At 39.6% G+C, this 13,288-nt stretch overlaps 1 protein-coding gene across 4 annotated transcripts in view; it reads right to left on the reverse strand.

Moving 5' to 3' along the window:
• Positions 1–12,702, reverse strand: part of LOC104589007 (CST complex subunit TEN1) — a 58,015-nt gene extending 45,313 nt beyond the window's left edge. For 2 of the 4 annotated variants that reach the window (XM_088903875.1, XM_088903876.1), the window contains exon 1: positions 1,027–1,162. Coding sequence is in view for 2 of the 4 variants with exons in the window: in XM_010247168.3 (XP_010245470.1) it covers positions 1,027–1,130 (104 nt within the window). In the remaining 2 variants the exon portion in view is untranslated. Of the gene's footprint in view, positions 1–1,026; positions 1,172–12,284 lie in introns of those variants that run through there. The other 2 variants (XM_010247168.3, XM_010247169.3) reach the window with 2 other exon arrangements.
• Between the last annotated feature and the right edge of the window lie 586 nt (positions 12,703–13,288).

The raw sequence follows: 13,288 nt of genomic DNA on the forward strand, positions 1-13,288 counted from the left end.
GGAGAGAAATGCCAGAACCTTCCAAGAGAAAGAGAGAAGCCTAGAAGAGCTGAAGGAGTGCATTCTAAATAGGGTGATCTTGTGGCTAAAGTCACTGGACTTATTCCACCAATTCTCGTTTAAGGATATTTGGAGGAATTGGTTAGCAGTGGCAAACTGTTCATCTCTAAAGGCTAGGTTAAGTATGGGTTGGGAACTCCCTTCTAAAAGATTTTTTAAGCTGAATTTGACAGCAGTAGTCTTGGTAATCCAGGCCCCTCAGGGGTGGGAGGGGTACTGACGAATGAGAGTGGTAATGCGGTTCTCATTTATTTGGGTCCCCTAGGAGTTGGGAACTCTACTAGGGCAGAACTCCTAGCTGCTATCCAGGGTGTACAACTAGCAATACAGGTGTGGAACAGCTGATAATAGAAGGGCACTCCAAGGTGGTAGTGGGCTGGCTACAAAACCCAGATTCTGTAGTATGGTGCTTTAAGAATGAAATTAAAAAGTTCAATTGGCTGACAAGGAGTTTGGTTGTGAGAATACAATGGTGGGGAGATCAGAAAATGCTATGGCTGATGGTCTTGCAAAGCAAGGGACAAACAGGGAACAATTGTACTGGGCCCAACTGTAGTTTGAATCTGTTCTCTATGTTCTGAATTATTCTTGTAGCTAGGAGGGGACGCAGCTCGTGCCTTTCCATGGGAAGCTTGTTACTGACTCATTCTTTTGATTAACGAAATCTTGCTTATCAAAAAAAATAGGATAAGACCCCAGAACAGCAAACTCATGATTGACAGGCATTATGTCAACAATTACCTATAGCCCTTCAGCCCTGAAACTGTATCTATTAGAATTTATGCCTTGTCTTTAAGAACCTGTTCTTTTGGTTTACTACTTACTCTTGCTTTGTCAGTTTTGTATCAAGACTATACTTGTAGAAGAAAAAATAAGAGGGGGAGAAAAAGAAACAAACGCATACAGAAGTTGAACGATGGGTATCTTCAAAATGATAAAATATGGCATTAGGCAATGGTTACTTACTTCCCAGTGACTCGAAGGGAAGCCCCTTGCTTAAAGAATGGAGAGGAAGGGTATAGGTCCTGTAAAGAAACTAATATGCCTGGTTTAATTGAAGAAGATGCCATTGAAGCAGCATCAGCTTTGTCTCAAGTAGCTAACAGTTCTCCTGCAAGTTTAAAGTCCGAAGCAACAATGGAAATTAATCACAAGGGAATGGGAATATACAACATCTTATTTAATCTCATGCATACAAAATTATCAATTACAATATTCAGAGAGTCTATAATACACATACATGCACAACTATATATTGAATACATCAATTCAGGTGTTAGGAGATCGGCCAACAGTTTGGCTGATAGCTTAGCAAAGCAAGGGGTTCAAAGAACAGATATGTTTTGGGCACATTTGTAATTCTGTCCTGGGTCAGCTTCTATGCTGATATCTTTGCAACTTCTTGTTGTATCCTAAAGCATTTTAATTAATGAAATTTTTCAGAGTTATTGATAAAAAAAAATAACCATATTCAGAGAGTCTAGGGTAAGACGAAGAAAACAGAAATATGAAACAGATTAAATGAGCCCTGCTTGGGTATGGTTAGTGTAACACTCATGATGGACCGATCTATGGTGGCAACCGCAGACGGTGGCTGGTAGAAGAAATAGTAGTGGTAGTGGCACCTGGCTTCAACACCAACAAAAAGACTCTGTGGACCAGCCGACCAGCGGTGGTGGTGAAGGTAGAGGAGAAAGAGAGAGAGAGAGAGAGAGAGGAGCAAGTGGTGGTTTGGGTTTGTGAAGGAAAGGCAATGGGGCAGGAACATATTCCCCATCCCCAACCCCCACTATGAAACAGATCTCCGTCCCCTTGAGTCCAGACCACCTGCCAACGGAATATGTTCCAATACCCTACCAACATCATCTGACACCGCACATCTCACGCATGGCAGGTCCCACTTTTATGTTTGGCCCCAGTTCCATAATGAGATGTATGGTGTCAGAACAAGTTGGTAGGGTGTTGGAACGTGTTTGTTGGGAGAATATCCCAACTTCATCCCTGATCCCGACAGAGACAGGTTCTTCATTGGGACCCAAATCCCCAAAATTTTTAAATTAAAATTATTTTAAAAATAAATTTACTTAAAATAAGAGAAATAATTTCAAATAAAAAAATATTTTAAATATATTTTGATATAAATAATATTATATGTATATATTTAATATATATAATTGGGTTGAGGCATGTGGGGAATCCACTCCCCATCCCTCGTCCCCATCCCCATTCGGGTATCACCATCAATCTCCAACCCTGCCCCTGTCCCCACCAAGGCAATCTCCATCCCTAACCCGATGGGGTGGAGGAAGCCAGGTACTTGACGGGAACAGGGAAAATTGTCGATAACCAATGGGAGAATAAATTGCGATGGAGGCGGAAAGAGAGGAGACAAATGTGGAAGATGTTCCCAATGCACGATTGTAATGGTTGTTGGGACCGGTTGTTGGGACTCTATGTTGGGAGTTGGGACTAGATCCAACTTGAGAAGAGGGGGTTTAGTGATAGAAATTGAAGCAAAAAGCATGTGTTAACACATTGACACCATTGCTTCCAGCCTCACATCAGGAACATTTCCCACAAATGTAACATACAAGTACAACAGCTAGGGGTGATCACCAAAAACTGAAAAACCGAACCAAACCGACAAAACTGAATGAAAATTTCCAATTAACCAAATCAACGGTTCGGTTTTGGTTTGATATTTTGCAAAACCAAAGGACCAGTTTTTTTGGTAAACCTAGGAACAAACTAACGGTTAATCAAACCAACCACTTAAATATTGTTAGCATATAACTATATATGTTATTTGATTATATATAGGTCTATTTAGTTTCAAGCCCTTCCTCCCTTGATTCATGCCCTTTGTATCTATAGCATTGATGACTCCTTTTTTAAAAAAGGCATAGCACTGATGATTGTCTACTATATAGATTGTCATACCTAAGTTGTCATACCTATTTCTACTCAATAGAGTGTCATACCTATTACCTAAACAATCAAAACATTAAAAGTAACTTTTTACATCTCTCTCTTAGCCTCCTCCATATGTTCACTAACTTCTCCAACTCTATCAAATACCAATGTTACAAGCTAGGAGCAAAGACTCTTTGCTCGAATCAAGGTTTTGAAAACTGAACCAGAAACGGAACCATTCTAGCCACCATTTTCCAGTTCATTGGTTCAACCGTCCAGATCAAACGGTTCGACCCATGATGTCATAAATAAAATAAAAACAAAAAAAATGTATAAATAATGAAAAGTACCATAAAAATTAAACAAATACAAGGAAATGCAGAAAAAAGAACATCATATGGAAAACTAAAAGTATATAAATATTAAAAATAAAATGCAGCAAATACAAAAAAATACAGAAATTTGAAAAAAAAAATACAGAAAAATACAGATGAGCCTTGATACCATCCCTGCATGTAAATGAGCCTCCAGACTCAAAAAGGATCAATATCTGCACTGTTGTTCATTATACCTTTAAACCAACCAACAATTTGGCTATACCCAATTCCTAGCTTGCAATTGCAAAGTGTAAATTTGAAATGCAACTCAAGGAAAAAAGAATAAAGGAGAAAACAAGGGGAGATATGAAGGTGGTGCTGCGATGAAGTTTCATATGTTCAATCACCCAGTCTCCCTAAGATATCCTATGTATTCAACCCCCTATCCTGAAAAAAATGAAATATCCAACCAAAATGGAAAAGAAACTATATATTGCTTACCAATAAAAGAAGAGATTCCTTTATTTTTTCCCTTTCTGTAAGACCATAACTTCCTCCACTTTTGCCATCTAAATATGTACATGGGATTGAGCTGGCTTTTGTATGGATATGTGCAAAACCTTGCTTTCCAATCTTTGCTTTTTCAGCTTCCATATCTCACTCTACCTCTACCTCTACCTCTGCCTTGTCTCTCTTTGCTAGTAAAATTTTGTAAGTTCCAACATGACATGCCTTGGCATCCTGCATCTGAGCTATCTCCATATTCAACAAGCTCGTCAGCATACATTGCCAACCCCATTTAAATGTCTAACAAGATTATCCCTATTGGTTCCATGACCTCAAAAATGGCTTTCCAAGTGCATCATTTAGGCCTGAACTCTGATGTTGCATATTCACCCATGACATACTATTTCCAGGAATTCCTCCACCCACAAAATTCCTTGATGGAATATACTACTCACTCGCATTCACTGGATCATAATGAGAAAGAGACTTTAACTTGTTACATTGTGACAGAACACTGAACAAGTTCACATCTGTATTGCTTCCATTTTCCAAGCTAGCTGCACCACTAGAAACACCCACACCACAGTACCAGACCAGCCACACCAAGCCTGATGCTCACCTGGAAACCAGTTCTGACCCAACAATACTGTTGAAATAATTTAGTTGTTGGTGTTAGGATCTGTTTGGCTAGTTAAAGCGTTTTTTATTTCTATTTTTTTACTTCTGTTATGTCTGTTATTGTACTCACTTATAGCAGGGGCACAAGGGTCTTTTCCCCTGTTATTTCTGCCGCCCTATATATATTATAATAAAAGCTGGCGCTGCCAGCACTGTTACATTGCCAATCCCTTCTCTTCTCTTCTCCCTTCTCTCTTCTTCTTCTCTTCTCTTCTCCCTTCTCTCTTCTTCTTCTCTTCTCTTCTCCCTTCTCTCTTCTTCTTCTCTTCTCTTCTCTTCCTCTTATTTCTGGCCGGCCACACTGTCAAGATGGTATCAGAGCAGGAATACTGACTGAGAGAACAGATCAAACAAACTTCACTGATCGAACAGATCAAACAGACTTCACTCTTCCAACTTGTTGAATCTGGGCGGAACAGAGATCTGAATCTGGACTGAGGAAAACAGATCTACAACTGGTACAGTCCTTCCTTTTTCTCTTCCTTACCCTCCTTGGTCGTGTACCAAGTGAAAAAACCAAATGAATTTGGGCTGCTGAATGCTATCAGATCTTTATACCTCTGTTTTTTGGGATCGTGTGATCCTGTTCCTGTGTTAAGGCGACTGTAGGTCAAGGATGACCTGTTATCTCAATTATTTGGCTTGATTATAAGTGTTAAGGATCTCTCCTGCTGATTAATGTTCTTGGACATTCTGGAAGGCTGGTAGGTTGGGACTGTTAAACCATACAGGTCTGAAATCTGCCGAATATTGCCTTTGTTTGTCCTGAAATTGGTACTGTTTGTGCTCGGACTGTTTTCAAACCCAAGTGTGTGGGTGTGGACTGAGCGGAGCATTTTTTTTGTGGAGTAAGGAGGGGTCCTAAATCCGATGTTTGGGACTGATTGTCTGTTTTGACCATGTCGTCTGAGAATTCTACTACTTCAGAGATTTCAGGGAGCCACAATGGAGTGAGTGGGGGAATGGATATGAGTTTCCCCATGGCTGTTATTCCCTTTGATGGTCTGAACTACCTTGAGTGGTCTAGGGGAATAAAACTCTATATCACTACTAGGGGGAAAATAGGATACATCAATGGGAGAGTGAAGGAACCGAAGTACGGAAGTGTTGAATATGATAGGTGGAACCAAGAGAATAATATGGTGATGTCTTGGCTCTTGGTTTCTATGCTGCCACAGGTAAGGAAGACTTTTATGTGGGCTGAAACTGCTTGTGAGATATGGGACAAGCGAAGTCCACCTATTCAGAGTAGAGACACTATGCCAAGATATATCAATTGCAAGCAGAATCATCTACTTGCAAGCAAGGGGAGAGGAGTCTCTTGATGTACTATTCTGATTTGACATCGATATGGAAAGAACTTGATCACTATCAGAATGTGAATTGGAAGTGTGATGAAGATACAAAGGCGTATAAGTCACTTGTATCTCAACAACGGGTCTTTGCCTTTCTCCTAGGGCTGAATCCTTCATATGAGTCCATCAAGGTGCAGATCTTGGGTAGTAAAGACTTGCCATCAGTTCAGGAGGTGTATGCCTTAGTGCAGTCAGAAGAGAGTAGAAGAAGTGTGATGAATTGTGTAGAAGGGGAGTCAGTTGCCCTAGCTGTCCGGGGAAATTCAGATACAAATGTCGGAGGTGTTTTTAAAAAAGGTGACTCTCAGAAAAAACAGATGATAAGAGTAAACTTTGGTGCACTCACTGCTAGAAGACACGACACACGAGAGATACATGTTGGGATCTCCATGGAAAACCTAAATGGGCACAGGATTTGGGTAAGAAGTCAACACCTGATCAGGGCAAGAAACCAAGCCAGTAGAATCAGAAGAAGTACAACTCAGCTAATATTGCGTCGACAGAGACTAGTCCTTTGGTAACTCAGGAGAGGCATCCCAGTTTTGACCCTAAGGAAGAAATTATCAACTCCTTTCGTGAACATTTGGAATTGTATGGTAGGACTCTCCGCAAGATAGATTCTGGTCCTACTCCCTCTACCTCTTTTGCGTCTACATCAGGTAATGTTGCCACTGCCTTCCATGTGTCATCTCATACCATTGATTCTCCTTGGGTTATTGACTCTGGAGCCTCAAACCACATGACCGGTAAGTCCAATTTATTTCAGACATATAACCTTCTCTCTGGGAGAGATAAGGTGAGAGTAGCTGATGGTTCTTTTTCTACCATAGCTGGTCGAGGTACCATACCTCTCCCACTTGGCCTAACCCTTCCTAATGTACTGCATGTTCCAAAATTACCTATTAATTTGTTGTCCATTAGTAGTATAACTCACTCCTTGAACTGTTCAGTCACTTTTTTTACGTCTTCATGTGTGTTTCAAGATTTGGCCTCAGGGAAGACGATTGGTAGAGGGAGCATGGTGGATGGTCTCTACGTGTTGGAGAATAAAGCTGGTCTTGTGGGTATAGAGTCCATGAGTTTGTCAAGTGAGAGTCAAGCCTATTTATGGCATAGTCGTCTAGGTCATCTTTCTTTTGAATCATTAAAAGTTATGTTTCCAAAGTTGTTTGAGTCCTTGTTAGTGAGTCAGTTACAGTGTCAGACATGTCAATTGAGTAAACATTGTAGAAGTTCTTTACCTTTGCGAAATAAAAGATCTGAATTTTCATTTCATATTGTTTATTCTGATGTTTGGGGCCCTGTTACTCTACCCACTCAGGCTGGATATAAGTACTTCATTACCTTGATTGATGATTATTCTAGATACACCTGGGTTTACCCTATGCGATCTCGAGATGAAGTGCCAAAAATTGTGAAAGACTTTCAACGCATGGTGTTCACTCAGTTCCAAACGGAAATCCATATCTTCCAGTCGAACAATGCGAAAGAATACTCTCATAGTGATCTCACGGAGTTTTTTGCTTCAAGTGGGTCACTTCAGCGAAGCTCTTGTGCCAAGACACCCCAACAAAATGGTGTTGCTGAACGAAAGAACCGTCATCTTCTCGAAGTAGCTCGTGGCTTATTAATTCATATGAATGTGCCAAAACGTTTTTGGATGGATGCAGTCTTGTATGCTACATACATCATCAACCGCATGCCCTCTCGGTTACTAGAGTATAAGGCCCCACATCAGCTTTTGTTTCCTACAGCTCCATTGTCCACCATTCCGATGCGTGCTTTTGGGTGTCACTGCTTTGTCTATAACCTATCCCCTACTCGAGGTAAGCATGATCCTCGGGCTATTCCCTGTGTTTTTCTTGGTTACCCTTTATATCAAAAGGGGAATCGCTGCTATGATCCTACCTCTCGCAAGTACTATGTCTCCATTGATGTATACTTCTTTGAGACTCAACCATTTTTCTCAGTTTCTCCTCAGGGGGAGAGCAGGGTTGAGGAGAAACAGGCGACTCAAACTCAACTACCTCCTTTACCCGATCCTCCTCCATTCCGAGTTTTTCATCGTCGCCATAAAAGCCAGCAGAGTTCAAGAGCCATGGAACCTGACACTATGCAACCAACATCATCGGATTCACCAGAGGCAGATCCGTCTCATCAACCAGGTACACTTGCTCCCAGTGATATGTCTGCTCCTTTAAATGTTGATTCACCTGTCATCAATGATTTTGATATTCCTATTGCTAAGAGAAAGGGTGTTAGGTCTTGTACCACTAATCATCCTATCTCTAATTTTGTGTCCTATGATCATGCTTCACCTTCATTCCATGCATTCCTCTCTTCTGTGGACAGTGTCCCTATTCCTAAGAATGTGGCAGAAGCTTTGTCTAAACCTGAATGGACAGATGCAATGCAGGAAGAAATTGATGCTTTACACAAAAATGGCACTTGGGAGTTGATGGACCTTCCTGAAGGGAAGGAACCAGTGGGTTGCAAGTGGGTGTTCACAATGAAACACAAGGCTGATGGAACTGCTGAAAGGTACAAGGCTAGACTGGTAGCAAGAGGTTTTACACAGGTATATGGAGTAGACTATGCAGAGACTTTTGCTCCAGTAGCCAAGATGAACTCTATCAGGATCCTTCTTTCATTGGCAGCAAATCTTGATTGGGAACTTCACCAATTGGACATCAAAAATGCTTTCTTGAATGGTGACTTGGAAGAGGAAGTGCACATGACCCAACCTCTAGGATTCTGTGCCAAAGGCAGTGAACAAAAAGTGTGCAGGTTAAAAAAATCTTTATATGGGTTGAAACAATCACCTCGGGCTTGGTTTAGTAAGTTCCATTTAGCAGTTCAACAGATGGGGTTCAAACAATGCCAGTCAGATCACACTCTATTTGTGAAAAGAGGTGAAGGGAAAATTGCAGCTCTTATTGTGTATGTGGATGACATAGTGATCACGGGAGATTGGGAGGCTGAAATACAGAGACTAAAAAAATTCTTAGCCACTCAATTTGAGGTGAAAGATCTAGGCCCCTTACGTTATTTCCTTGGAATTGAAATTGCCCGCTCTCACAAGGGCATCTTTATTTCCCAACGGAAATATGAACTAGATCTACTAGAAGATACAGGCAAGTTGGGGTAAAACCAATTGACTCACCAATTGAATCTAATCATCATCTGGGAGACAGTTAGGGAGAGTTTTTGAAAGATGTGAAGAAGTTCCAGAGACTCGTAGGGAAACTTTTGTATTTGTCTATGACCAGGCCTGATATTGCTTATGCAGTGGGTGTCCTTAGTCAGTTCATGCACAATCCTAGAACAACTCACTTTGAAGCTGCAGAGAGGATCCTGAGATACCTCAAGAAGTTTCCCGGAGCTGGTTTGTTGTTCCAGAAACATGGTCACTTAAAGGTGGAAGTATATACTGATGCAGATTGGGCAGGAGCAGTCAATGACCGAAAGTCTACCAGTGGGTATTATGCCTTTGTAGGAGGAAACCTGGTCACATAGAGAAGTAAAAAACAAAGTGTGGTGGCTAGATCTAGTGCTGAAGCAGAGTATAGAGCGATGTCACATGGGGTTGCTGAAATCATGTGGATAAGAAATCTGTTAGGTGAATTGGGTTTTGTAGTGAGCAATCCTATGTCACTCTAATGTGACAATAAAGTTGCCATCAATATTGTTGCTAATCCAGTCCTGCATGATAGGACGAAACACATTGAAGTGGACAAGCATTTTATTAGAGAGAAACTTGTAAATGGAGAAGTTTGTACTTCATATGTCAACTCAGAAGAACAACTTGCAGATATCTTCACCAAAGGTCTTCATCATGTGTGGCATAAAGATTTGTGTGACAAGTTGGGCATGATTGACATCTATGCTCCAACTTGAGGAGGAGTGTTGAAATAATTTAGTTGTTGGTGTTAGGGTCTGTTTGGCTAGTTAAAGCGTTTTTTATTTCTATTTTTTTACTTCTGTTATGTCTGCTATTGTACTCACTTATAGCAGGGGCACAAGTGTCTTTTCCCCTGTTATTTCTTCCGCCCTATATATATTATAATAAAAGTTGGCGTCGCCAGCACTGTTACATTGCCAATCCCTTCTCTTCTCTTCTCCCTTCTCTCTTCTTCTTCTCTTCTCTTCTCTTCCTCTTATTTCTGGCCGGCCACACTGTCAAGAAATACCTCACTATGTAAGGGTGTTTTGATAGGGACTGGAACATGAATAGGATTGACAGCCCAATCCTGCATATTGATAGATGAAAAGAGATCTTGGCTTGGAAGTTGGAACTGAAAAGAGATCTTGGCTTGGAACATGATCATTTCCTAGCAAATCATCATTTGTTCACAGGAACTGAAATGTTGTTTGCTTGTTGCCATCTAGACTTGCTTAACAAATCTAATTTCATATATAAATGTAAATATTTCAAGGCATAATATGACTGCTATATGGTATGCTCCAGACAAGAATTTTATTCTTTAATTGTTTGCTATCATCTTGATAGCATATTTATTTGCAAAAAATATATGCAATGAAATCCTGCTTCTATAAATCCATGCATGAAGTCTAATATGCGGGTTTATTATGTGCTATTTTTTATGAGTTTTATTATATACTAATTTACTGAGTAATTAGGTTTCATATTATATACTAATTTGAAGGCATAGCAATTATTTCATTTTTTCGTCTTTTGGGTTATTGGTTTTTAAGGCAAGGATTTGTGAATTCAGGTTGGTATCTTACTTTTTTTCTTGAATTAGGGTTTATGCTGTTTTGGGATCTGTGCCCTGGAAAATGGAGAATCAGAATGAAGTGTATCGGTTAAGTTTGTACATGTTGAGGCTATTTGGCTTTGGTGATATCTTGTTTCCAAACTTTTGGAATTTGGGATGATATATAAATGCAGCACTTGGTTATTGTTGAATGTTGACTTGTATACTTATGCAGAATTCTGTTTTAAGTTAGATTTTTGAAGGAATTATGAAGCCCATGGACTATTGTTTATCAAAAAAGAACCTTGTTGGTGGTTCCTTTTGAAGATTTTTTTTTTATCAGCAAAAAGAACTGAGAAATTTCTTCTTGAAGATTTGAATCTAGCCCCTTTTTAATTATATAGGCAAAATTGTCAAGATCCAGTAACTGTTATTCTTAATGCATTCCTTAACATCACTTGAATTTTGTATCTTATTTACTTCTCCATGAAGAAGAGTAGAGTGATACAACGTCTGTATTCCTAAAACATCATGTTAGATTATGTCTTACATTATCAACATATCTGATCTTGTATATGAACATCTTGTTCTACCTAGCCCAGGTGTTGGACAATGAGATGGTTGCATGGAGGCTTTTGAGAATTAAATTTTTACCATGATGCCATTACCCTGAATTCCTGATGTAGTGTTTACTGCATCTTTCCTTTCTATCCTCCCATTTCCTGTTATTATCATTTTTCCCCTTAATATAATAAATTCCTGTTTGTCAGCAGGGAAGACAAAATTATAGATACTATTATTAGACTACCATCAATTTGTGATAGATCAACTAGATATTCAGGTTTGCTTTCATAACCCTTTAATCACAAGATGATTTTGAAATAGCATACACACAAAAGTATCTCTTCATATGTCTTTATCTGCCAATTATGTGCTGATGGGGAGGTTACATGTCATATGCCTTTAGGAATGTTTCTGAAACTATTTTCTAGACTGTAATTGCAAGCAAACTCAAGTTTTAAGGTGGAGTTATATGAAGTTAATGATAGGTTTCGTTCTTTTCCCCCAAATTTTGCCCCTTTCTCATTACCCATGAGTACCGGATGATCCTAGAATGTTGCAATCATATATTACACATTTATATGCAAAATTTGCAGCCAAAGATGTAGAGTAACAAATAAATTGTAAAGGAAAACGTATTACATAATTGGTTTGTTCTTCTTATACTGGTTTGAGGTGGTATCAGGTTTGAAAATCAACTTAGCCAAGGGTGAGATGCTTCCCATTTGAGGTGTTTAACACAGAGGAGTTAGCTGAGGAACTGGGGTGCAAGGTTTGCCACTTCCCCTCCATATATCTGGGTCTTAAGAGCCAAATGTATATCAAAAAGCATTTGGGATCCAGTGTTGGAAAAACTGGAAAGGAAGCTAATATCTTGGAAATCAAAATATTTATCTAGAGGAGGAAAACTAGAACTTATAAAAAGTGTCTTGACCAGTTTGCCGGCTTACTATATGTCTCTATTTCCCATTCCAGAAAATTAAAACCATGATTTATATGGTTTACATTATAAATCGAACATAGCAAATTAGCAAGGATTTGAAAAAATAATAATAATAAATTATATAGCAACGATTTGAAAAAAAAATAATAAATTATATAGCAACGATTTGATTCACAAAATGAGCTAATGAATAGCAAATTAGCAATTGATCAAATAAACAAAAAATTTATACCTTCACCGCCGCTGGTAATGGTGGTGTCACAGAGAGAGGAGAATGAAACCGCCAGTCAAATATTCTGTTGGGTCTGGTCGCCGGTGATTAAAACCGCCGCTGCAACTAAAGACTCGCCGCGGAAGTGAAAAAAAGCCAAAAAACAGAGCTAAAATCGCTGCAACTAAAGAACTCGTCGGTCGTCGCTGCAAAATCGCCGGTCTCCGGTCGCCATAGATCGTCGGAGGTCGGAGGTCAAATGGGCTCAACCGCTCAAGTGGGAAACAGAGAATGAGAGAGAAAATAAGGTCGCCGCTGTAAAACCGCCGGTCGCCGTAAGTCGTCGGAGGTCAGATGGGAGTGAGATGAGAGAAAGAAAAGAAAAAGAGGGAAAATGGGAAAAACCGAAAACCCCTAGCCCCTTCGATTTGGGAATTGGGACTCAAGTGGAATTTTTTTATTTTTTTATTTTTATTTAAATTGCCAAAACATAACCCGTGAACTGCTGCCCGGGTCGAATGGTGTTGCGGTTCGACCGCGCGGGTTAGCAGTTCTTTGACATTTTCAATGGTTTTTCACAAACAACGGTCCAGACTAAAAACAGACCCAACCCGGAGTCCTGACCATTCTCAGGTCAAATGGTCCAATCGTCCAGTCTGGTCCAATTTTCAAAACCTTGGCTCAAATTGAAGGTGACCACAAGACACAAATTCGGTGTTCAACACTTTGGTTTCACATTCACCAACCTCAAACTCCACCATCTCCGTTCTTCTCTCCTAAGGCTTCATTCATTTACCATTATCTTACTTATTTAAGTAAGTGTTTCCTAAGTAAAATTTATCCAATAAAGTTTATTTACCCATGTTCTTTTTGTTGAAATTTATCCAGGTAAATGAAGCAATCTAATTTATCCATATTCTTTGTCTCACCCGCTTTTTTGGGTAAGAAATCCATTTTTTACACTATTGCCAATACTACCCTTTTGTTCCAAATGAAAAATTTTTGGACGTTTTGTTTTATAAACC

The sequence above is a fragment of the Nelumbo nucifera genome, chromosome 4 (assembly GCF_055504915.1).
Source record: "Nelumbo nucifera cultivar China Antique chromosome 4, China Antique-T2T, whole genome shotgun sequence".
NCBI lineage: Eukaryota > Viridiplantae > Streptophyta > Magnoliopsida > Proteales > Nelumbonaceae > Nelumbo > Nelumbo nucifera.